The sequence below is a fragment of the Symsagittifera roscoffensis genome, chromosome 1 (genome assembly GCF_963678635.1).
Source record: "Symsagittifera roscoffensis chromosome 1, txSymRosc1.1, whole genome shotgun sequence".
Lineage (NCBI taxonomy): Eukaryota > Metazoa > Xenacoelomorpha > Acoela > Convolutidae > Symsagittifera > Symsagittifera roscoffensis.
The window spans coordinates 89,504,983-89,528,176 of NC_087062.1; the positions used below are offsets into that span (position 1 = coordinate 89,504,983).

The 23,194-nt window shown below is 41.8% G+C and overlaps 4 protein-coding genes across 4 annotated transcripts in view; 1 reads left to right on the top strand and 3 right to left on the bottom strand.

The window, feature by feature from the left end:
• LOC134857202 (dual specificity mitogen-activated protein kinase kinase 1-like) overlaps window positions 1–23,194 on the top strand; it is a 321,712-nt gene that overhangs the window by 169,547 nt on the left and 128,971 nt on the right. The gene's annotated exons all lie outside the window — the stretch shown is intronic.
• The window catches only part of LOC134857201 (uncharacterized), a 121,695-nt gene continuing 99,201 nt past the window's right edge, over window positions 701–23,194 (bottom strand). Inside the window, exons 2-5 of the mRNA XM_063873578.1 lie at window positions 5,139–5,292; window positions 4,868–4,932; window positions 4,626–4,797; window positions 701–1,247 (exon numbers count right to left, since the gene is read on the bottom strand). Coding sequence (XP_063729648.1) covers window positions 997–1,247; window positions 4,626–4,797; window positions 4,868–4,932; window positions 5,139–5,268 — 618 coding nt within the window. The 5' untranslated portion in view covers window positions 5,269–5,292 and the 3' untranslated portion in view covers window positions 701–996. The remainder of the gene's footprint in view (window positions 1,248–4,625; window positions 4,798–4,867; window positions 4,933–5,138; window positions 5,293–23,194) is intronic.
• Window positions 7,888–8,741, bottom strand: LOC134851865 (biogenesis of lysosome-related organelles complex 1 subunit 1-like). Its single transcript, XM_063868145.1, has 2 exons — window positions 8,381–8,741; window positions 7,888–8,189 (listed from the first exon to the last, which is right to left on the bottom strand). The coding sequence occupies exons 1-2, from the start codon at window positions 8,627–8,629 to the stop codon at window positions 7,938–7,940; spliced, it is 501 nt and encodes a 166-aa protein (XP_063724215.1). The 5' UTR covers window positions 8,630–8,741; the 3' UTR covers window positions 7,888–7,937.
• Window positions 8,816–9,997, bottom strand: LOC134851858 (galactosylgalactosylxylosylprotein 3-beta-glucuronosyltransferase 1-like). The gene has a single exon (XM_063868133.1). It carries the CDS (start codon window positions 9,952–9,954, stop codon window positions 8,971–8,973), a length of 984 nt encoding a protein of 327 aa, XP_063724203.1. The 5' UTR covers window positions 9,955–9,997; the 3' UTR covers window positions 8,816–8,970.

Below are 23,194 nucleotides of genomic sequence, written 5' to 3' on the forward strand. Positions count from 1 at the left end.
ACATCAAAAAATTTAATTGATAGACAATTAAGGAAACAAAAACTAAGCAGACAAACGCTAGTCCTAATATTTCAAATTTCCCGGAACAAAATTCAAATTAATACTTAACAAAAAAAGGTCCGCGCGGGATTCGAACATTCAGACCTAAAGATCCCGAAAAAAACAAGTTCAATGTCTCACAGATTTATAAGAAAACTTGTTTACAAATTATTGGAAAAAGTCTAGTTCCCGATTCCGTGGCTCTCGCAAGTTAAAAAAAAAACTTTTGCTTAATTCAGCAAAAAAGAAAAGATTTCAAACTTATTTCTAGATTAGTTATAGATTTTCTTGATTTTAAATTTAGCAATCATGACTGCAGTTTGAATTTTCTGTGCTTTGTTCAGGGCGAGTGGTGACTCTTGTTACATTCTCATTTTTATTACATTCTCATGACAAAGAAGCCTCCACAATCTAGCAAAAAGTTACACACTGGACCATTGTACCAACTCAAAATTATCCATAAACCCGCCTAAAGCGAAAAACGCGTCGTATGCGTTAGGTGTTATTATAAAACCTCATTGTCCGAGAAAAATTGTTCTGTTTTTCGTTCAGATCCTACTATCACACCACGCAGAAAAAACGACACTAAGTTGAAAAAAACTTTGTGCGAAACTCTAATTACCTTCCTGTATTAAAATAGTGTACTCGCAATTCAGAAAACCTCGATAATTTAATTAAATTTAACTTAAAAGTTCTACAAGATATGACATTTTACAAAAAGAAATCTTTAGTGAAAATATTTCTTGATTAGCATGAGTTACAACAGCAGCAGATTACTTGAAAATAATCAGCAGTACAAAGCAAATAGAAAGGTCAGATTGTGCAGCTATTAACTTGAGAAGTTATAAATGATTCAGTCAGCGAGAAAAAAGTTACCACGACCTGCTCGGTCTTCATAACAATATACAAAAGCAAGAATTCCTTCCGATAACAATAACGGGTGTTTTCAACTGTTCGTTAATTTGGGAGATCTCCAAAATCCCTTCTGTGATTTATGAATGCACTTGCGTACCAGGCTGTCTGTTTCACCACTCGTTGCACTTTGCTCGCAATGGCAGCGGCATCAGTTGAGTCAGGCTCTTGGAACTCTCCCTCCTCATTCAGCTTCTTACTCACAAAATTTATGCAACATTGCGCAGGCGTAGGCATGCCTCCCAATTCCTGGATCATCGGAGCAAGAGAGAATCTGACGTTTGCACCTCCATTACCTAGAAAGTAGCAACATATTAGGATTTGATTTCATTTCACGTTGATGGCATGAACAATTTAGTAAAAATTGTGAATTTATGAAGCACTCTAATGAAGCAAAGAAAATTTGAACAAACCAAGTTGTTTGCATAGCTTGCAAGGGCTCACAAAAAATTAGTTAAGGTTTTTACAGCAAACTATCACACCAACAAACGAAACTTTTGAAGGTGTTTTGATGGCTTAAATTCTTTGCAAAATTGAAATTCAATTTTCTGAAGTCAGCTAAGCTATTCAAGCGATGAAACTTCAAACTTCAGTTTGATCTGATTACCTAAAATGGCGTGCTTCAACTTACAGAAGACTGAAGCAAGCTTTTAAGTTCTTTGCTGGCCAGTAGCTTTTGAGCTTTTTGCTTTTAAGTAGTTTGATAGATTTGCAAAAATGTGTTCGACGAAAGAAGTGAAAAAATTTTGTAGAGCCAGCTATCAAATTACAAAAATTGAAACATTCAAATTTACTTCGATAGCTAACATTGGTTCGCAAGAAGTTTCAAAATCTTAAATTCAAGTAAACTTTTGAAATCTTGAAAAATAATATGCTAATTTGATTGTCGGAATCAACTCGCAAACAAAAGAAAGTTTTTTTGAGGCAAGCAACTCAATTACTGACAACTTGACACATTCCAATTTGTTTTGATAGCTCTCATTGGTTCGCAAAATGTTGAGCTAATTGGAAGTGAATATTCGAGCGATCAATCTTAAAACCAATTCAATTTGCTTTGACGGATCAAAAAAAATGATTCAAGGAAGAAAAAAAGCAAGCTATCCTGCCATGAAACCCAACCGAGCATTCTTCAACTTTTTCAGTAACTGGGACTTTGAAAAATGGCTTCTGCTGGCTTGAATTAAATCAAAGCGTTGGCTCTATGTTGCAAGCTATTCAAGAAATTGAAACACGAATAGTTTTAATTTAGTTTGATACAAAAATTGATTATTTACAAGTAAACTACTTAAATGCATCTGACAAAAATCTTCCAATGTAAAAGCTTCTTCACCGTAAAAGTTTCAAAAGTTTAAGCACAGAAATATATCGCCAAATTCAAACTATCTTCAAAGTTTTGACTATTAGTGAAAAGGTTAGGCAAAGTTGATCCGATCGCCAAATTCAAACTATCTTCAAAGTTTTGACTTTTACTGAAAAGGTTAGGCAAAGTTGATCCGGTCGTTTTAAAAATATATGTTCAGCAGCAAGTTTAACGGAGCAGCAATAAGATAACTCTTATCTCTTTAAATGAAGTATCATCATCAGAAAAATGCGAAATAATTTTTTAAAAATTTCTGAGATAGAAATTAGTTTATCTTTACGATCTATCGTTCTGCTACTCAGTTTGCCTTAAAAAATCAGATGCAAGCTATCATTTTATTGAACTTTGAACTGTTTTAAATTGCTTTAATATTTTGAGTGACTTTGCAAAAGTTGGAAAAACTCAAGCAAAAATTCAACCAAAAACGAGTTGAAACATGATAATTTTGTTCGATTGCTCTTGGGGCTCCTCCAGAAAAAGATTGTGTCAAGTAGATTCCCCCTACTAATCTTCTAAATTTGATAGAGTAGGCCCTGTTAGAAAAGTACGCAAGAGTAGTCGTCCCGCGCAAAACAAATAATGAGCATTTAAGTAGCATTTAAGCACTTAGCTCGGTAATTCAATAGACATCACCAGATGATTTTCCTCTGATTTTTCCACCATAACTTATCGCTTTTTTGTTTTAACTTGATCGACAGTTCAATTGATATCATTGAAGCAAAAAATGACTTAAACTGTGGCAGTATCTAGAGTGGGAGACCCTTAGCTTTTATTGGGACCCCTATATCGACTATGCACCCTTTATCGCATATGCAACCCTACGCTCAGCAACAGAAGAAAATAACCCCGATACGCGGTGATTTAACCATCAGGGGGCTATAATTATCAGGGGGAGCTGTATAGTCAAAACTGCCATAAAGAAGATCTTCATTTAATAATTAGCCAGCTTTGCCTTGCTCTGCCCTACCTTCTCATGCGATGCACTGCCTTGCTTCGCACTGCCCTACCATGCTCCTGGCTCTGCCTCGTCTTTTGTACCGCTGCCCCGTGTTGCCTCTCTTTTTACTGCCATGCCTTGCTCTGCGCTCCCTTTTTTTGTGCTGCCATGCCTTGCCCTGCGCTCCCTTTCTTTGCCCTGTGTTGCGCTGGATTGTTTTGTGCTGCTCTTACTTGCTTCGCGCTGCCCTGTTATGCACGTTTTTGCCCTACCTTGACTTGCGCTGACCTACCCTGCCTTGCTCTGTCCTGCCTTGTTTGAGCTGCGCTGCCCTGACTTGCATTGCCCTGCGTTGCGGTACCCTGCCTTGTCTTGCGCTGCTCGGCCTTGCTTTGCGGTGCCCTGCCATGCTAATCCTTTCCCGACCTTGCTTTACCATGCCTTGGCTCTTGCTTCGCTGCCTTGCCTTCATGAGATGCACTGCCTTGCTTCGCACTGCCCTACCATGCTCCTGGCCCTGCCTCGTCTCTTCTACCGCTGCCCCATGCTGCCTTTGCTGCCCCCATGCCTTGCCCTGCACTCCCTTTCTTTGCGCTACCATGATTTGTACTGCCCTGCCTTGTGCTGCGCTGCTCTGCCTTATTTTGCGCTGCCATGCTAGTCCTTGCCTTGCCCTCTTGACGCTGCCGTGCTGCTTTGCCGTGTTGCGCTGTTCTGCCTTTCCTTACCTTGCCTTGCGCTAGTCTGCCTTGTTCACGCTGCGCTGCGGCCCGCTGCTCTTCTTTGTGCAGCCAGGCCATGCTTCTCCTTGTCTTGTGCTGCCATGCCTTACAGTGCCCAGCCCATTCTTGCCTTGCGCTGCCCTGCCTTACGCTGCCCTCACTGTCTACCCCTCATTGCCCTGCCCCTTCTTGCTTTGGCCTGCCCTGCCTATCATTAAGCTGCCTTCTCTAACCTTGCATTGCACTGCCTTGCTTTGCGCTCAAAAGTTCAAGACAATCTGTCTAGATATTTGCCCTTGACCTTTACATGCTAGCTTTATCTTGAAATTTTAAATTGTGTACTTAAATCAATTTCTTGAGCGTTACATGTAGCGAGCTGTTAAACATGGCGCCCACAGCAGTAGAAAACGACTGACAATTAATTATAAGATTCAGAACTGATAACCATGCCATTTGTAAATAACCAGGATGCAAGAAGCAAACTTTCAAGCACAGCAATGAAAAATAACACCACTTCAAGCATCGTAATCAAAATAATTGCGCACCTACCTTCAAATCTAACCAAAACAAGTCGTTAGACCAAATAAGTTTAACTTCCATGAGCAATTAAACAATTAAGAAATCAGAAGATCTTTAAGCGGTTTTCAACACTAACCGAGAGAGTAAGAAATGATTCCAGCCGCTTTAGCAGAAAAAACATTTGGTCCGAAGTGGTTGATGATGTTGGCTAGTGCAGGTGGGACACACCTGTTATATTCTCCAGATATAAAGAGAAAAGCATCCGCGCTCAGCATCGTAGCTTCTGCATCTTGGAGCCATTGGGGTGCCTAGATACAAAAATCTCTTAGATATGATTACTACAAGTTTGTGTTGACAGTACTGAAAACTGTATCATACCTGAGTTTTACTTGGATACCAATGAATCGGTCTTTCCAACATTGGGAAATTGAGTTCCTTGGGATCTTAAACAAAACAAAAAAGTAAAAGAGGGCACAGAAAAATGTAGAATCCCAAAGCGGTGCAAAAATGAATTGGGTGTCGTCATATTTTTGAGAAAATTTTGAAAAAATAGTGAAAACAAATGAACATGGGAACTCAATTCTTCAGAGACCCATTATTTCTTAAGAACCAACTTTGATGATTGAACAAGCCACACAAAATTACATACCCATAACTGTATAATCATGGCCCTGTTCTTTTATGGCCTTGAGAGCTACAGCCAACACTCTGTCACTCATCCGTCCAGGTCTCATAGAGGACGTAATAGTAACAAAATTTAAAGCCTTCTGGGTCGCCATAAGTCTTATATATATTATTACAATCTGAAATTCACACTCATATTGAAATCTCAAATTTTAAGGGTAAGCCCAAACCGTCACTGTTTGGCCACAAAACACTTTAGAGTTGGTAGCAAACAAAGATCATACTTAGCATATAAACAAACACTATTTTCTCACAAACACTTTCGTATCGGAGAAATCGTTCTTGATATGCTATGGGACGCAACCAAATATGGTAGCATAACTAGACAAAGCCGAATAGAAAAAGGATAGCCGGTTGCTGTGCAAGTAGCACAGAACATTCCGACAACGTTAAAAAGAAAAACAACAACAAAAAAATGTTTTCTTTTGTTTTCTTTAATTTAGTGTAATTTTTCAAGGCATCAAAAAATGAATAGCAATTTTTTTTAATCACAATTTCTGCAATTGTTTCTGTATTGTGCTATCAATTTTTTCATTTTTAAAAGAATCAGTTTATTGCCAAGGAACACAAGGATTTCAATTAAAGACATTGAACATGTCAGCACGTTCATGCAGTACACGTGCTGTTACCAATGATTTTGTAACACAAGTTGTTCACCTGAACAAAATGTCAAAATTCCCAATCTTTTATATCTGGCCAACAGGCCTACTCCATCCTTATCTTGAGCCTTGCGTCAACAGGAATTTAAAAAAAATAGATCCATATTGATGAAAAGTATCGTGGAGTACAAAACTAGAATCTATAGAAAGTTAGCCAAAAGCAGCAGAGTTTAAAAAAAAAGAACTTACGCAATTTTCCATTCGATATTGTCTCCATTCGATATTGATATTAAGTTATTCTCCACCTAGTTTAAAATATTGGAAAAAAAAATGCTGAAATCAACTCATTTTGGAATAACTTCTCAGCTACGCGATAACAGACATTTTTGCGCGTATTAAATAAATATCTCGAAAGTAACGGAATATTTGTGCTCGGAGTGGGTTTTTTTATTCAGACAATTTCGACTTTTTAACTAGCCATTTTTGACGGAAATTTTTTTTTATCATTCAAAAGGTATTCTTGACCTGAGCGGAAAGTTGAAATGATATTTTACCTGTGATCATTTTTTGTAAAATTATGGGGGTTTAAACATTGTCATTTTGGCCAAATTGGGACAATTAACGCGCGATATATTTCGCGCTATTAACGCGTAAGCGGAGATTTAATCTATCTTAAAAATCGTTCCAAATTGGTTGAAAAAAGCTTATTTCCATAAATGATTTGTTACAAGGAGCGAAATCTATCCTTTTTTTACTTTAAGTGGCGTGTGGGGCGATGATTATCACAAAAAATCTCAAATTTTAGAAAAAAAACTCATTTTATTTCATTACATTTAATTTTTTTTATTATCACTGCTCCATAAATCTTAAAAGGCAGACGGAACATTCGGGGCTCCGCCCTGATACGAGCAGTCTTGCCTTTTATTTTGAGCTCAAGGCATCAATATATTTCCTACATAGGACGTATAATTAGTAGCGAAATTCGGTCAGACAAAGTTAATTAACAAGAGCAATTGAGCTATTTTATGCCTTCAAACCCTAATTTATTAGACCAAAGTTGTCTACAAAAACAACAAGACTGCTCGTATCAGAGCGAAGCCCTGAATGTTCGGACTGCCTCTTAAGGTCTATGGAGTAGTAATAACATGAAAAAAAAATTAAGTGTAATAAAATAAAATAAATAATAATAAAATTTGAGATTTTTTTGCAAAATCATCCCCCTACACGCCGTATAAAGCAGAAAGTAATAGATTTCGCTCCTACTAACAATTCAATTATGGCAAATGAGCTTCCTTCAGCCAATTTGGAACGATTTCTAACGCGGATTAAATCTCCGCTAGCGCGTTAATAGCGCGAAATGTATCGCTCGTTAATTGTCTCAAATTGGATATCTTTACGCAGTATAAAATACTTATGTCTGTTCCAGGTAATTTGACTGAAAGGCCAATAGCAGCTTGAAACCTCTAGCAAACCAAAAAAAAAAAATTTTCGAAGTAAAATTTCAAAACAATTTTTGAAAATTTAAAATACAGATTTTGATTTTCAATCCAGTAAACACGCACACGCAGTAAGAAATACTTAAGTCTGTTCATGATAGAATGATTTAAAGGCCAATATTTTCAATCCAGCAAATACGCACACGCAGTATAAAATACTTAAGTCTATTCATGATAGAATGATTTAAAGGCCAATATTTTCAATCCAGCAAATACGCACACGCAGTATAAAATACTTAAGTCTGATCAAGGTAATACAACTTTATGGCAACCTCACAAAACAAAAAGAAGAAACCTCATAAAAAAATAACATTTTAACCCTAAATGTAATCTGACTTTAAGGCCAATAGCAGCTTCAAGAAAGCTCATTAGGCGAAAAATAACGTTCTTGCTTTAACGTGTTCAATTCAAATCTTAAATATTTTTATCACCTCACATATCCTTTTGATCACCCCATAAACTGTTCATACTATTCGCATCGATACCATGCAATGAGAATGAATAAAACCCCTTCAAGTGTAAGCAGAGAGTTTTCAAAATTTTACCGACGCACATAATTAGATTTTCAAAATCATGTTAAGAGTCAATGCTTTCTCTGCTGAGTCCATTGAAAACAAAATATCCAAAAACTATTTAATTTAAACTAAATTATCGCAAGGGTAACAATGCTCAATCTTGTGGTAAATTAGAAGTACCCGCAGTTACAGTTTCACTGCGTTCTTCTGATATTCTATCAGTTGCATTGATCGTGCCATGAGCCACATTATGCAGTGTTCGGTTGATATGTGCGACGTCATAGTTAATACACGCAGTCCAGTTGACCACATCTCCGAGCGCCTTGAGTGAGTCGTTGAATTTGTTCATCACCTTCAGCCAGTTGTCTGCCTCAGAGGCCAGAGTGCTAACTTGCAGCTGCAGGTCCTAAATCATCAACAAAACTACCCGCTCTGATTCTATGCGTATCACAAAAGAGTCTTTGGAAAAACAAGCAAATACTTCGGTATTTAGATGATCGCAAGATATACTATGTTTATTTGTCAACAGTATAACTACCTCATTTCGTGCCAGAATTATTTAACAACAGTGTTTTCAAATGGCAAAAAGAAGCTAACACAAGTGATGGCGTTCAGTCTACTCTCGTTCAAGTATGCCCTCGCTATGCCCTCATTCAGATATTCCACTGCTAACTCAGTCGTCTTGGATCCGTTGGCTACCAGTTGTGCTTTGGCCTGGTCTAGTCTATGCTTATCGTGACTCTGCTTCAGAACATGTTTGTGGTAGATCTCCGAAAGAGTCTGGGGATCTCTTTCCGATGAAGCGCTTCCGTTAGTGCTAGCAACTGAAGACATCATTAAGTACATTCGGACAACCAGAAAGGTAGCTCACTCTTTTTGAAGCACCAACATTACAAACAATTGTATCTACCAGAATTTCAAACAGGCTCTGAAAAACATAGTTTTCAAATATGAGATGATGTAATCAATTTTGAGGTTATGTAAGCGATTTAATTTCTACAAATTAAAACTGGATAAAAACTATTCATTTACAAGATTTAAATGAAGATGGCAGTTTACGATCGATGAGATAGAATAGAATTAGATAACCATTGTAAACATTCCACAAAACACTAACTCTAGATGGTATAAATATTGACACTGTTTTCACTAAAAAAAAACCAATTATTATCTTAAGAAAACACTTATCAAACTTTCATGAATTTCAATTTATGAAGCACTACAACAGCTACTAAATATGCCGAAAGGAAATAAAATGCATTTCGTATTACTAACCAAACGTACGCACTTGCAGTGTGATTTGCAATCATGTATGATGTTCTGGTATGCCATGCTACAATTTCAGATATGGAAAAAGTTAGCACTTCTAGTTCATGCAATTGAATCGGAAACATTTCTAAAAAATCAGTTTCCAGATAGCCCCGTACTCCTTTAGGGTCAAATAACGCATTCGAATCTATGAGCTGCTTGACTGAAACAGCAAAGCCTGCCATGTCAATACAAAACTTCCTTTCTTTATTGAAGAACTTGCCAGGATATCTTGTACGCCAATTAACAAAATTGCCTTGATCGTTGGATACTGGTCCTTCCACGTCTTCATTGATCAAGCCAACATTGAACACTGAGATGTTCTTTGTCTTGAAAAGTCTCGGCAGTAGCATTGAGTTGTATGTGTTATCATCATCAGCGAAGTAGACAACAGAATTATGGTAAGAAGAAAAGTGAGATTGAAGCAGTTTGATAGCCAGATTTCTCTGTTGAGCACCCTTGTTATAGCTCGAAGGTGCACCTGATAGCTTTTGATTGATGTAGATTAGTAGAGGAAAGTCTTTTATCAGCTCATAAACCTCCGAGTGCCGACATCCCGAGTCCTCGATCACAATCCAGACAACATTGTCTAATAGTAAAAATGATTGTTTCATCCTGAGCATATCCGGCAATTGTGTTATTCTGTTATAGGTAGGAGTAACAACAAACAGATACTGTTTATTATTCTTTCCACTACTTAATATAAGCTCGCCTGCTCCAGTTTTTATCTCAGCCGGAAGGCAGCTGGGTTCATTCAAATGCGGTAGACTCCATTTTGCCGAATTGAACCATATATATAGACAAAAAGATAAAATAAATATCAAATACACCCGTTTAGGGTCATAGCGTTGAATACACCCCATCAATGTACAGAACCTGAAAACAAAAGAGTAAAACACTTTCTGAAACACTCTCGACTGGAACAATCTGCCACAGGAAATAGTGCAAAGCAAGACCATCGACGAATTCGAGTGGAAACTGGACAAACATTGGAAAGCGATTGGAATTGACACGTACGACTTCGAACGGGGATAGGAAAAAACATTTGAAATGACCATAAGAGGCACTGCCTAATGGTCATAAAAAACTTGACTTGACTTGAAACAAAAGATAATCTTCGCATAATAAAGACGCCTCATTTCAAAGCATTACTGTTTCTCAGCCTGGTAGTTCATACGATCACCTCGTTAACGTATTGGCAAACTATTTTGAAAAAATGAGGGGTAAAACATTAAAACGAAGTCAAAGATGGTAAGGGAAATCCTGGAGAAAACTAATTTGGACTTGTGCAATTCTGCCAGACTGGCACAGCGCAACCTTCCGGCCAAACACGAAAAAACGATTAAAGGCCTTAACGACGAAAAAAGCTGCGAAGGAGGGTAGAAATAATCTAGAAATTTCAATTTTCAAAATTTTGATTGTCGAACGAATATTTCTCAGAAACACAAAAAAAGGCCATTCTGACTGAAAAAAGGTGAAAAAGTCAGAACAGCAAATATAGTGAAAAACAGTCGCACGAGAACGATAAAAACAAGAAGCCTCTTATCGTGACGATCACGCACGATAAGACACTTAGCAGAAGAAAATAGTGAGAAGGTAGGCTTCAGTGGGAAAGGAATATTGAGCAGTACCCTCCCGTGCCACTAATTGGAAGTAATAACGACGTTATTACAGGAAGAACACGAAACGGTGAAAAACGACTAGAATAAAGTTGAATGACGCCTGCCGGTCGTTAATAAGTACTTTTTTTACGCTCCGTCCTTGTGTAGTATTTGGGCGAATGTTACATAGACGTTTTTATGGCGCTCATGGGTGGGCCTGTTAAAGGCATGAGACCATCATGAACAGCAAACGTTTCAGCGACGAAATCTCCTCTCCGGTCGTATGCCCGAGAAAGAGGCCTTAGTGATGTTTGTTGTACTGGCGGAAGGTACGTACCCTCCGCCTAGTACTATTTAGTTTTTTAACTTAGTTAAGACCGAAAATTCCGGGGGCCGGAAGGTTATGTGGGAAGTCATGAGCCCGCTTGTCCCAAGGTCCAAGGACCAAAAACAATTAAAGAGAAAGCGTAAAACCAAACAAAAATAGTGTATAACCAAGAAAAAGCCAAAAACAAATTTATTTGAAAACAAAAAAGTACAAAAAACAGTAAAAAATCCAAAAAAGACCAAAAACAGTAAAAGCATAAAGTGACAGTTTATATGTTATTTCCGGACGAGATGCGATCTTACCTTCCTATTTGCTGTTGTTTCAGATTGATTTATATCATTTCTGATAGAAAGGTTGTAAGTTTTGGTGACGGGTTGGGTACCCTCCCTTGAGTGTAATTTGAGTATTTAAGCACGTTAATGGTGATTTTGCCGGTGACCGGAGGGTAGAGTGGCAAGCTGACCGACGCGTTCCACACTCAAAAAGTACATCAAGGACAACATCCACAACGACTGTTGGCTATTGTTGAAACAATTTTAGTATCGTTCGGGTCCTATTTCATCAAAACTTAAGAGGTGGGGAGCACGATTGGTGCGGTCCGATTGTACCCACCATCGATCACGAATTTCCGAGTTAAGGGTCTTAAAGAGGGTATAGTATCTTTCATTAACGACTACTAAAAGGTTACTGTCCTTACTATATATTACTTATCTCCTATTCAGACCCGAGAAACACCCCAATTTTGTCGAAAATTACTGATTTTCGACCAAGCTGTAGACACCCAAAAATTTGGATATCCGAGCTTTTTCGAACAGCAAAAAGCTTTTAAACAGGGAGTAACTACGTAGTTTGGTCCCTCTAACTATAGTAACACCACGGAAAAAGACTTAGTAGAAGTAAGCGAAAACAAAATTTTTCGATCAAAATTTTGATAATTTTCCGAATTTTGTCATTCGTTTTGGGGATCGAGTTTTTGAGTTTTTAGAGTTATAGCAAAAAAATTTTTGCGTTAGGAGTCTACCAACCTAACGTGCTCGGTTATTAGAGAATTTTTTGAGTAATCCTCCTATTAGCTCCGTGGATTGAGCTAACGACTTAAAGATTGGAAAAGGAAGGAATCGGAGGGTCCCAATTTGATAGGTATTGGCCAAATTTTTGTTTTCAAACCAATTTTGGCCCTGTTTTTTGCATTGTTCCAGTGTTGTACGGGGCTACTACGCTCGTTTCATTTGTTTTTAGGCACTTTCACCTGGAATTGCGGGAAAAGTCTTTCAGAACCTTAATAGGTAGTGAAAAAAGGCCATTTAGACGAACGCAATTTTGGCAATTTCTCAAATACTAGCAAACCAATCGGGATAATTATGGTACCATAAGTCGAAATTTTTGTTCACTTTCCCGGACTGCAACCGTTTTTGGGTTGATGATCTCGGAAAAGAAAAATTGTTTAGAATTTGTTAGTTCGGAGGGTCCAAATTTTAGGGAACCCTCCGAGCGGCAGAAAATTTTTTAAGATCATCTTTTCATCCAATTGGGAAGGTTAACCGTGTCAGCCAACCTCGTTTTAAATCAGTTACACCGCATTTGGAGGCTTTACCGCGGAGAATAACCCTTTTTCTTGATTTTTGGGGAACCCTCCGAAGTAACCCTCCGGAGTCAGCTAAGCTCCTTAGCAATCCTCCTTAGTGGAAATTTTCCACGAGACCCTCCGAAGAAGTTAAAACAATCCCCACAGAGATTTTAGCTTGTTTTGACACCTTCTGGGACTACTTGCAGACCCTTCCAAGTGATATTTGGAAAATTTGAAATTTCGAAGGAACACTTCGAAGTAACCCTCCGGAGCATATTAAGCATCTTATTGACCCTCCTTAGTGAGTTAAAGGGGACCCTCCGAAGTAACCCTCCGGAGTGACTTAAACCTCCTTACTGAAAACTTAGGGAAACCTTCTGGGGCAGTTTGAGCAACAAAAATATCCATTTAGGATCGGGATAAAAGGTCAAGTAAAAACGGGCGTGCATATTAGGATCACAGGAGCCCATTTGAACCGGAAATTCGTGATCAACTTTGGATTCTAGATCGGGTCTGTCAGAAGTACCCATCCAAAATTTTTTTTTTTGATTGTGATTTTTGTTGTGTGGTTGCCTTGAGCTACTTATTGGGAAAGCTCGGGCAATCCGGGAACACATAAAAAAAACCCCGGTGAGTGTTTTAGGCAGATACATATTCATTTGAGAAGAAAAATTGTTCCCTGCTCTCGTACACTTGGGGCGTCCCGGGTGTGGTGGAGCTTTTTCATAGACTTTAGAAATTTTTCGATCAGAGGTTGCCTTGAGCTACTTAATAGGAGAGCTCGGGCAATCGCAGGACATCTGAAAAAAGACCCCGGTGAGTGTATTAGGCAAATACACACTCACTTGAGATGACAGTGTCCTGGGCTTCGTTCTTTTGGAGTGTTCCGATTGAGGGAAGTCTTGTTCTTTAAGACTAATTCTTATTGATCTATTCCTGAATCATCACTGCCTTTTTACAAAAGATTGTTTGATTTTAACAAAACAGTGATCTGATATGAGTGTGGCGGTAAATTGATACTGACGAAAAGTCGCTGTCCCTGGTAGGATATTCTTATCTGATTATCAATTGTGTTTTGTGTATTGACTATATCTTGTGAAAATATTGTGATACTGTTATACTAAACAACGGGGCTGTGTTAGCATTTTATCAATACTGAGCAGGCCTTTTGTGTAACTTTAGCTGAGTCACAATTATTATCATCGAGGAATCTAAGAGACATTTTTGATACTGACGAAACCAAGTAGGCAGCGTTAAGTAAATTGACTTGAACTTATTTGTGGTACGTGTACATCGCCATTAAATTGTACAAATATTACTATTTATTACAAAGTATGAAGCGTAGAGACTCGCTAGGATTGACTACTAAGATTCCCAGGCTGAGCAAGGGAAGCACGCGAAAGTTTAAAACTAGTCGTAGCCAATCTTCGTTTAGCAGCGTTTCCGACGTTTTTGCTGACAACGAATCGACTAAAGGTCGAGCTGATTTTTCAGTGAACGGAATGAGACCAAGGAGCGAGAAGAACCTCGATGGCAGTCAAGGGCAAAGTGATGCGATCGGACCGGCGAGCGAGGCACTTGTGGACTCCTTCGACGAAGGGGAACAAACGCTCATCCGACCCGACTTTGAGCCAGGTGAGGACCTCGAACGGGAGGAAATCGAAAGGACGGAAGAGGCCTCGGAGCGTTCCGAGGTCGAGCCGCGAGAGGAAGTGTTGTTCAGGGGAATGTCCAAATCAGAGAATAAGAGTCATAAGTGGAGAAAAGAACTTTGACATCCAACCAATACCCACTCATCTCTGGCCAAGCAGAGCATGAACGCGATGATGTCGAGTATAAGCCCGAGTGAAGAAGAAACGGGTTCGAAGGCCAAGAAAAGCTGGAAGTCTTTGTACGATGAGCGCATGGCGTCACTACAAACTGAAGGTCTATCTTCCAGTTATGACCATCCGGAGATAACCCACCCGGAAGTGAATTTCACGCCGTGCCCATGGAACGACATGAGCAGGAAGGCGTTGTCCACTTCGCCGACCAGGCCCATGTCTGATGGGATAACCCTGGGAGCATCCTCAACGTTCGACAAATTGATGATGTCGATGGGCAAGCAAAAAGGCGGTGCGTCATCGAGTACCAGGCTGCAACCGCAGTTGACCTCATCTTCTCTGGGGCTAACCCCGACATTTGGGGCGGCTGGCGATTGAAGTGACATGTTTGCTGGCGTAATGACAGGCCTGGAAGAACTGCGACCGCACATGACTAAAAGAATAGACCAAGTCGACGAGAGAGCTCACCAGGGTCGAGAGAATTTGCGAGATGAACTGACACACGAGAAGTCGCAGGCGAGAGTCGATCAGGCTCAATTGATTCGCAACACCGATCAATGCCTGGCGGAGAGCTTGGCACAGGCAAACAAGGAGTCAGAGGAAAGAGAGGCTAGGATGACAAGAGAGATCGAGCGATTGTTGAACGATCATGACAATACCTATGCTCATACGAAGACTAGCCTGGAAAAAAAGTTAGATGCCAAATCGGAGCTGATGATGCGGATCTTAAACGGAAGCAATCGGGAGGAGCGTTACAACCCAAGGGAGCGCACACGCCAGGCGAATGATGGAGATGGAGCAGGCAACTATGCCGGTGCCCAGCAAAATTCGAGAGCGAATTACGAATCTAGGAATAGGGAGCGGCCCAGAGCAGCCCCATCGAGGCCAGGTTGGACGAACCCGGTCCCGCCGGAGACGGATGCCACCCCGGAGACAAGATTGCCCACTGTGCCACAAGTCAGATCGGTGCCAGATCTGACTACGGTCTCACAGGACACGACGATGTATGCCTCGATGTTTGAGCCTCTGAAGAGATCTCTCGAGACATTCATCACCAAGCTCTCGAAGTTAACCGAGAAAGCAGAGAGGTCAAGAAGGACAATGAAAAAGCCGAAATCATACAAAGATGACTCAGACGGCTGCATTGATACTTGGATAGAGGTGATGAAGTTGCACTTTGAAGAAGAGAATCTCTCAAAGAAACAGGAATGCAGCGCACTGACAAGCAAGCTGGAGGGTACCGCCCTGAATTGTGTAGGGGCAAACAGGGCCAAGGAACGAGACAGCGCTCGCAAGATATTTGACATCTTGCTGAATCGTTTCGGCTCTGGAGTACAAGGGCATCAGGCTATGGTGAAGTTCGAGAGGAGGCGTCAAAGAGATGACGAATCCATAAACAAGTTTTTGGACGACCTTGAATTACTTAAGAGGAGAAGCAACCCCGATGAGAGAATATCCGAGGGGAACTTAGCGATTGCCTCGAAGTTCATGGATGGAGTGAGGAGTGAAGAGTTCAAAACAATGCAAGCCACACACTTCACCCTGTCGCTTGACCAGGTACCCACGCCCGATGATTTGCGTATGAAGTCGCGTGAGTACTTGCTCATAAAACCGAGGACGCAAAACCGTTACAGCAATTAGGGCAACTACAGCGGAACAAACACTGGCACGAACTCCAGTTGGTACAAACCTCGTGACGACATTGATAAGAGGAGGTCATGTGCGGATTGTGGCTCGATGGATCACCATGTTTCCGCATGTTCTGCTTACAAACAGAACATGAAGGCAATATGCCACTTTCTCGACGACGTTGATGCGACCGACGAGGACCACGAAGAGTACGTTAGAGGACTCATTATGAAGTATGGACCGAGGTGCTTCTTCTGTAACTTCTGGAGGGACACTTCAAGTCGGACTGCACTCAATTTTGAGATGCAGTGGCGGACGCGAAACATCCCCACCATGAAGAGGCGCTTTGGGGCGTCAAAGCCAGTCGAGCGCGTCTGATGAACGAGGCTGGGTCTCGAAGAAACCGAGCACTTTTACGACTAAGAAGATGAAGACTATGCTTGACGAGGTGGTAGCCTCGAGCTTGGAGGCAGAGTTGGCCGGCCCGCTCAAGGTGGATTATGGTTTGGCAGCAAGGACAGCGTTGCAGAATGTCCAACAGGAGCTAGCCACGAAAGAATTTGAGCAATGGGTAAGGTCGGAACTAGAGAGCACAGATTTTCGGGAAAAATTTGACATTTAGAGTAGAACAACGAAAGAGGAAACACAGGAACCCAGAAAGCAGAGACTAAAGCTAAATGTCATATCGGGTAGAATTTTTGGCATGACGAAAGAAGGGACGAAGATAATGTCCATTATCTCAGTCGCAGGACACCAGGTGGTCAAGAACTTGAGTGAGCCGTCCGAGATTACACTGGTCCACCTGGACATTTATGCATACTACCTAAGGGAGAAGGATCCCAAGCTAGACTCCAGGGCAGTGCGAGCGCTGCTCACGACATGAGGTCCGAGGTTGATGAGAGTGGATGGACATTACATCGAAGTCCATGGCCCATATCCGATTCTGATGAATGTGGACGGCATCAATATCTACACAAAAGCTCACGTAACTGATGCGAGTGATCAGGTAGGCCGGATATACATTGGCCAAGAAGAGGTGAAGGTGCGACGGATCAGACACAATGCCATGCTTGAACAGGATGCGGTCCACATAGGTTGCGAAGCCGATCTGGCAGCACATGTGCTAGATGTGCAGGGCAGGCAACTTTCAGTAAAAGGACTGTTAGACACGGGTGCAGTGGTCAGCGTCATGCCAGTCAGCACCTGGACTGATATGGGCTTTGACAGGTCGAATCTAATACCGACAAGTATCAGACTGGCAGCTGCCAATCAGGTAGCAATCTATGTGACAGGACGGACCCCGATCATATCATTGCAGCTTGGAGGAAGACATCTTTGGATGAGCTTCCTGGTGGTGGAAAATTTGGACGAATCCGATCAATTCATCCTGGGAAGGGACTTCGTACGCAACCTTGATGTCACGATCGACCTCAATGACGGGTTGATTAGGATCAAAGATCCTGAGAGGAAGTATGAAAAGAAACCTCATAATAAGATCTTAATTAACCAGGCTAAGGTCCCAATTTTTCTGGATCGAAAAGTGAGATTGAAACCAAACCAAGCCGTGGTAGCGACGTTTAGGATGAGGAATCTAAATAAACTCAGTAATGACAGACAGGTGTGTCTGGTACCAAATCCAAACAGTAAGAGCTCGGCTATTTTAGGAAGAAGCTTCTCACTCACTCAGAGCGGACTGTGTGTGAGTGTGTTGTTGAACACAGAAGCAACAACAGTGACAATACAGAGGGGAAAGAAACTTGGATACGCATTGCCTCTGAACACAGACTTTCAGTGTGGAGTGTGCAGAACTTAAAAAAAATTTGATGTAACTGAATGTCTCTTGCATGCGAACCAAGAATGTATACTGAAGAGAGTAAATGAACTGAAATCTTCTAGGAAATTGTTTTCAATGAAGTTGAAACAGTTGATGGGTTGTCTAGTTGTTTGAATGTTTTTTCGAGAGACCGACAGAAACAGAGTTAGCAGCAAATAAACCGGTCCTACCCGAGATAGAACATTTGAAGGGTAAAATATCAGACAAGGAACTAGATTCGCTTAGGAGTTGCTAAGTCGGAATGCAGACGTTTTTTCGAAACATAAGGCCGACATAGGTTGCTGTAATTTTGTAGAACACGAAATTGAGATAGAAGAGGACTCAGTAAGAGGAGAATGACCCTATATAAATCGGAGGCATGCAGGAAAGAAATCGAGATGTTAATGGAATACGACATGATCGAGCCGTCGAAGTCCCCGTGGGCTTGTGGCGTGGTAAATGCCAAAAAAAGGAGGCAACTCAGGTTTTGTTGTGACTTCGGTTACTTGAACGCAGTGGCGATGAAGGACGCATACCCGATTCTCCGCATTGATGAGAGCCTTTCCAAGCTGGGGGACGCGATATTCTTCACGACGTTGGATTTGGGCTCCGCGTTCTGGCAAGTGCCACTCAGAAAACAAGATCGGGAGAAAATGAACTACTGGAGAAAAACAAGATCGGGAGAAAATACGGGAATCTCATCATGTGTTACGTCGATGATGTCGTGATCGCAACGCCAACCCTAGAGGATCACATAGAGAGGTTGGATGAGGTGTTTACTTGCATGAAGCAGGCGGGACTGAAGTATAAACCCTCACAGTGTGAATTCCTCAGAGATTCCATAAAGTATCTGGGCCGCCTGGTGGATAAGCATGGAGTGAGACCAGATCCCGAAGCGGTCGAAGCGGTTTTGACCTGGAAGGCACCTAAAACAGATACACAGCTGATGATCTTTGTGGGGTTTGCTAATCATTATCGAGAATTCATCAAGGGATACGCCGACAAATTATACCCCATGCAGCAGTTGATGAGAAATATGGGCAAAAAATTCACTTGGACTGATGAGACACAGGTCTCATTTGAAAACAGTAAACGTGAACTTTGCGAGGCACCGGTCCTCGGTATGCCAACGGAGAAGGGGATGTTCGTGCTGGACACGGATGCATCAGTGGTTGCGATATCGGGCATACTTCACCAGGAGCAGGAGTGGAACGGGAGAACGGATCTTCGTCCGATAGCCTACGGGAGTAAAGTCCTGAGTGATACTGAGATGAAGTACGGCGCACCAAAAGCGGAGATGTTCGCGGTGATCACTTTCGTGGAAAAATACAGGGCCTACTTGGGGAGTGCTCCCTTCAAGTTACATGTGGATAATCGTGCCCTTGCCTGGCTGAAAACCTATTCGATGGACCAAAGTTATATTGGTCGTTGGATCGGGCGCCTGGATGGATACCACATGATCATAGAGCACCGTACCCGTGACAAGCACCAAAACGCAGATAGCCTCAGTAAAAATACAGAATTCTATAAAAATACAGGCTGTCGGATCTCCTAAGGGCTCAACGAAGTGATAGAATGACGAGCAGTCTGAAGAGATGGATCGAGAATGGAGCACCTGACAAGGGAGACTTGGAAGAAGACAGCTGCAAGATCTTGAAGCAATTCTAACTGAAGAGAAACGACTTGTTGTACCTGAACAAGGACGGAATCGTAGCCTGTAAACGTAAAGAGGAGGACAAGGTCCTTTATAAATACAATTCAATAGTGTTACCACAGTTATACCAGACCGAATTGCTCTTTCGTTCACATGACCAGATGGGCCATCAAGGCATGGACAAAGTGTACAACAGGATACAGAAACGATTCGAATGGCCTGGTTTGAAGAAGGCTTGTGAAAAGTGATTCTCTGCATGCTTGTTGTGTCAACAGGCGAAAGACCCCAGGAAACTAAGATTCCCTCTGCAGTCAATAGAATCATCGGGATTCAACGAAGTAGTGCAGATTGATCACCAGAAGATATGCATGACAGCCACGGCCTACAATCAGGTGCTGGTAATGATTGATCATTTTACGAAAAATGCAGAGGCAGCCCCCTGCATGACAGCATCAGCGGAAGAAACATGCGATCACTTGATAAATGTGTGGATAGCGAGGCACGGCTGCCGCATCACATTCCAAGCGGACAATGGCAAAGCATTCGTGGGTGAACTCACGAAGGAGTTAATGAAAAGGTCGTAGGTGGAACAGTCTCATTCGACCACTTATCATCCACAAACGAATGGCCTAGCCGAGAGGCAAAATTGCACGCTAGTATTCATGTTGAGAGTCTATTGCTCATGCTACATGGATGACTGGGATAGACACTTGCCGCAATTGACGGGCGCTTAAAACAGCAACAGAACATTTCACCACGGGAATAAGTCCGCATATGTTGATAACTGGTCACGAGAAAACGCTTCCGTTGACGTTCTTCCACTCTGAATATCAAGGGAAGAGAACAGCACCGCAAACGTACGTGCGTGATGTTATTAGAAGACAGCAGGACCTCAATGACTTATGCAGGAGGAACACGCAAAAGGCGCAAATTAGACAAAAAAGAAGATTTGATAAAAGGACTGCAAATGCAAGAGCCTACTCAGTCGGCGATTACGTCTGGGTGTTCCAGGAAGTAGTTCCACCAAAGGAACCAAAAAATTATCAAAGACATGGCGCGGCCCATTTCAGATAACAGAGGTGCACCAAGGAGGTCGTTTTTATCGATTGAGCACTAGAAGAGCAGCTCATTACGAAAACATCCTACCACACAATGCCTCATCAGAGGACTGGTGCATCCCAGCGGACATGCAAGAGGGAGACTATTTGATAGTAGATTCTGCTTGTGAGGTGAATGAAAGGGGTACTCGCGACAAAAACGACGGGAATGAGGTGGTGGATGATTGCGACCTACCACTGGACCTGGAGTTGACCGAGCGAGTAGAGGTGGACGACGAAACTCTACCGTATGCCGAGGAGGAATGGGACTGCCCAGAACAAGCTGAAAATGACAAAGGGATACAACCTGACTTTCCTCTCACCATGGAGACACGCCAGAGCAAGAAAGGAAGGAGCAAGAAGAATTACAACCCGTCTGGCGAGGATTTTGTCATAGACAGAATAATTTTAAATGATATGATGAACTCGCTGGTAGGACTGGATGTAATGGCGGTGCCAAAAGAGATTGACATGGATCAGGATTGGATCGACGATCGTTCAGAACCGGAAGTGGAGTTTGAACCAGAGGAAGAGCAGACTCATGAGCAGGAACTAACGAACTTGCGAGTGCTCGAATGGCTCCATGATCTGCCGGAAGATCCTAAAGAGACAATATTGACGATTCAGGATGTCAATAAAGACGGCATCAAATACGTCAGTCATGACAATACCGAGTCCAACTGGGTTGCCCCAGATGGCCCTCTACGAGTCCCACAATCCAACCTCGATCTGCTCGACTTTGGGCGATCGACGGGGACATCGATGGACATTTTTGTCCGGGCAGCGGGGGTAGGACTCACCCACACCAAACACTTGATCATCAAAAAATTAAAATCGGCAAGAGAAACTGGGGAACTCGAAACGGAAGACGAGAACGCTAAAAAACCACCTTTTGGACAAAATTTTGAATCTTGTTTTGCCCTACCGAACCATTATTCAAACAATATCGTCATAACGGACAGCGATTTCATACTCACGGAACGTACATGCGCTATAGCGATAACCGCGGATGTAAGCTTCAAAACAGCACTAGCGGCTGACTTTAAAAGAGAGTATAAGAATATCGAGTTTTTATGGAAACAGAGTTCTGGTGTGGGAGGGATGATAGCGATGCCCCCTGTTGCATCACAGATACAAAGGAAATATTTGTGTTTCCTGGTTACTAAGGCCACTGATAGGCAACATGTAAATCCAGAGAACTTGGTATTGGCCTTGATTCGACTTAGGGATTTTCTGGTTGAGAGAGGAGTGACCTCTCTCTCGTTACCAGTCTATGATCCCAATAGGGGAAAGCTACATCCGAGAGAGTTGTACGCCGTTGTACACGTGATATTTTCAGAAACTGACATAGAGGTTTACTTACATAAAAAGTACTATCTGAGCATATGCTAGGAGTTGCATTCGGCAATAAGTGGTTTTTATTAAGCTTACTTTATAGGCATTAAGATTAAGTTTTGAGCTAGCTACTAGGGATTATGTTTTTATGTAATAGAAAGAACGTGTGATGCTTATGTGTTATGTTAGTTAGGTTATGTTTTATATGATATTTGTGTCATACAAGACCTGTAACACTCCAGGTAGTGAAGGTGACAGCGCTCAATTGTTTTATCTTGAGAAGGACGCAGGTGGACGATCCACCTTGGTGCTAGCTTTTAAATCAAGAACGAAAGCGAGTTTCAATGGATTGATTTTAAAAGATGTGAATGATGTTTTATCCCAGAAAAGGAACTAACTGGAATGACTTGTTGTTTAGATCTTGGTTGTTCACCGTCGCACTCTTCAATGGAACAAAAAGAAAATTTCAATGGATAGTTTTAAAGATCTGAATGATGTTTTATCCAGAAAAAGTGACGGTTTTAAGTCGTGACTTGCTTTTTAGATCTTGATTGATCAAATTTTGTTTATTGAAATTAACAAGCCGAAAGGATTTTGACGACGAAAATCAGCACGATAGAAATGGGTGACACGAATGAATTATTGGAATTCCTCTCAGCGAGTCTTGGAGCGACTCTAGACGAGATCTATCAGTGGCTGATTGATTGTGACTTAACACGAGAAGACCCGGGACCCGTGATTTTTGTGGTCGCCCTCCTCAACGCGTTGGGACGAGAGGGTCGAGGGAATCGCCCCACGGAAGTGGTGTTGATGCTGGCCTTCGGTGAGTACGGGACCGCCGAGTGAGGTCGAAATCGATTAATGAGATGGCGGCGAGGGGAAATGTCTGGACACGACTTGGCTCGTGAGCCGGGACTAGGCGAGAAGAGGAATCACCGGCTAGGTGAGATGCCCCTACCTGTTCAGCTTGCACGGCCGCTCATCGGAGCAAAAAGACTACGTGATGGGCCGGGCCCGTCACATTCAGTAGACTCTCCAACAGCTGCTCCTCCTCTGAAGAGAGTGAGGGTGAGCGAGATAGAGATACAGACCTCGGGGAAGATCGAGACGTTGGAGAAGAAAGAAAGGGATCAGAACGGGCTGTGTGCCAAACTGCAGGAATACAGACCAATAGCTCGAGAAAAGGATGAATGGAAAAAGAAACTTGAAGATCTGCAAGTGGCCTACAAGGAAGAAGAAATAAAACACCTGAAGGA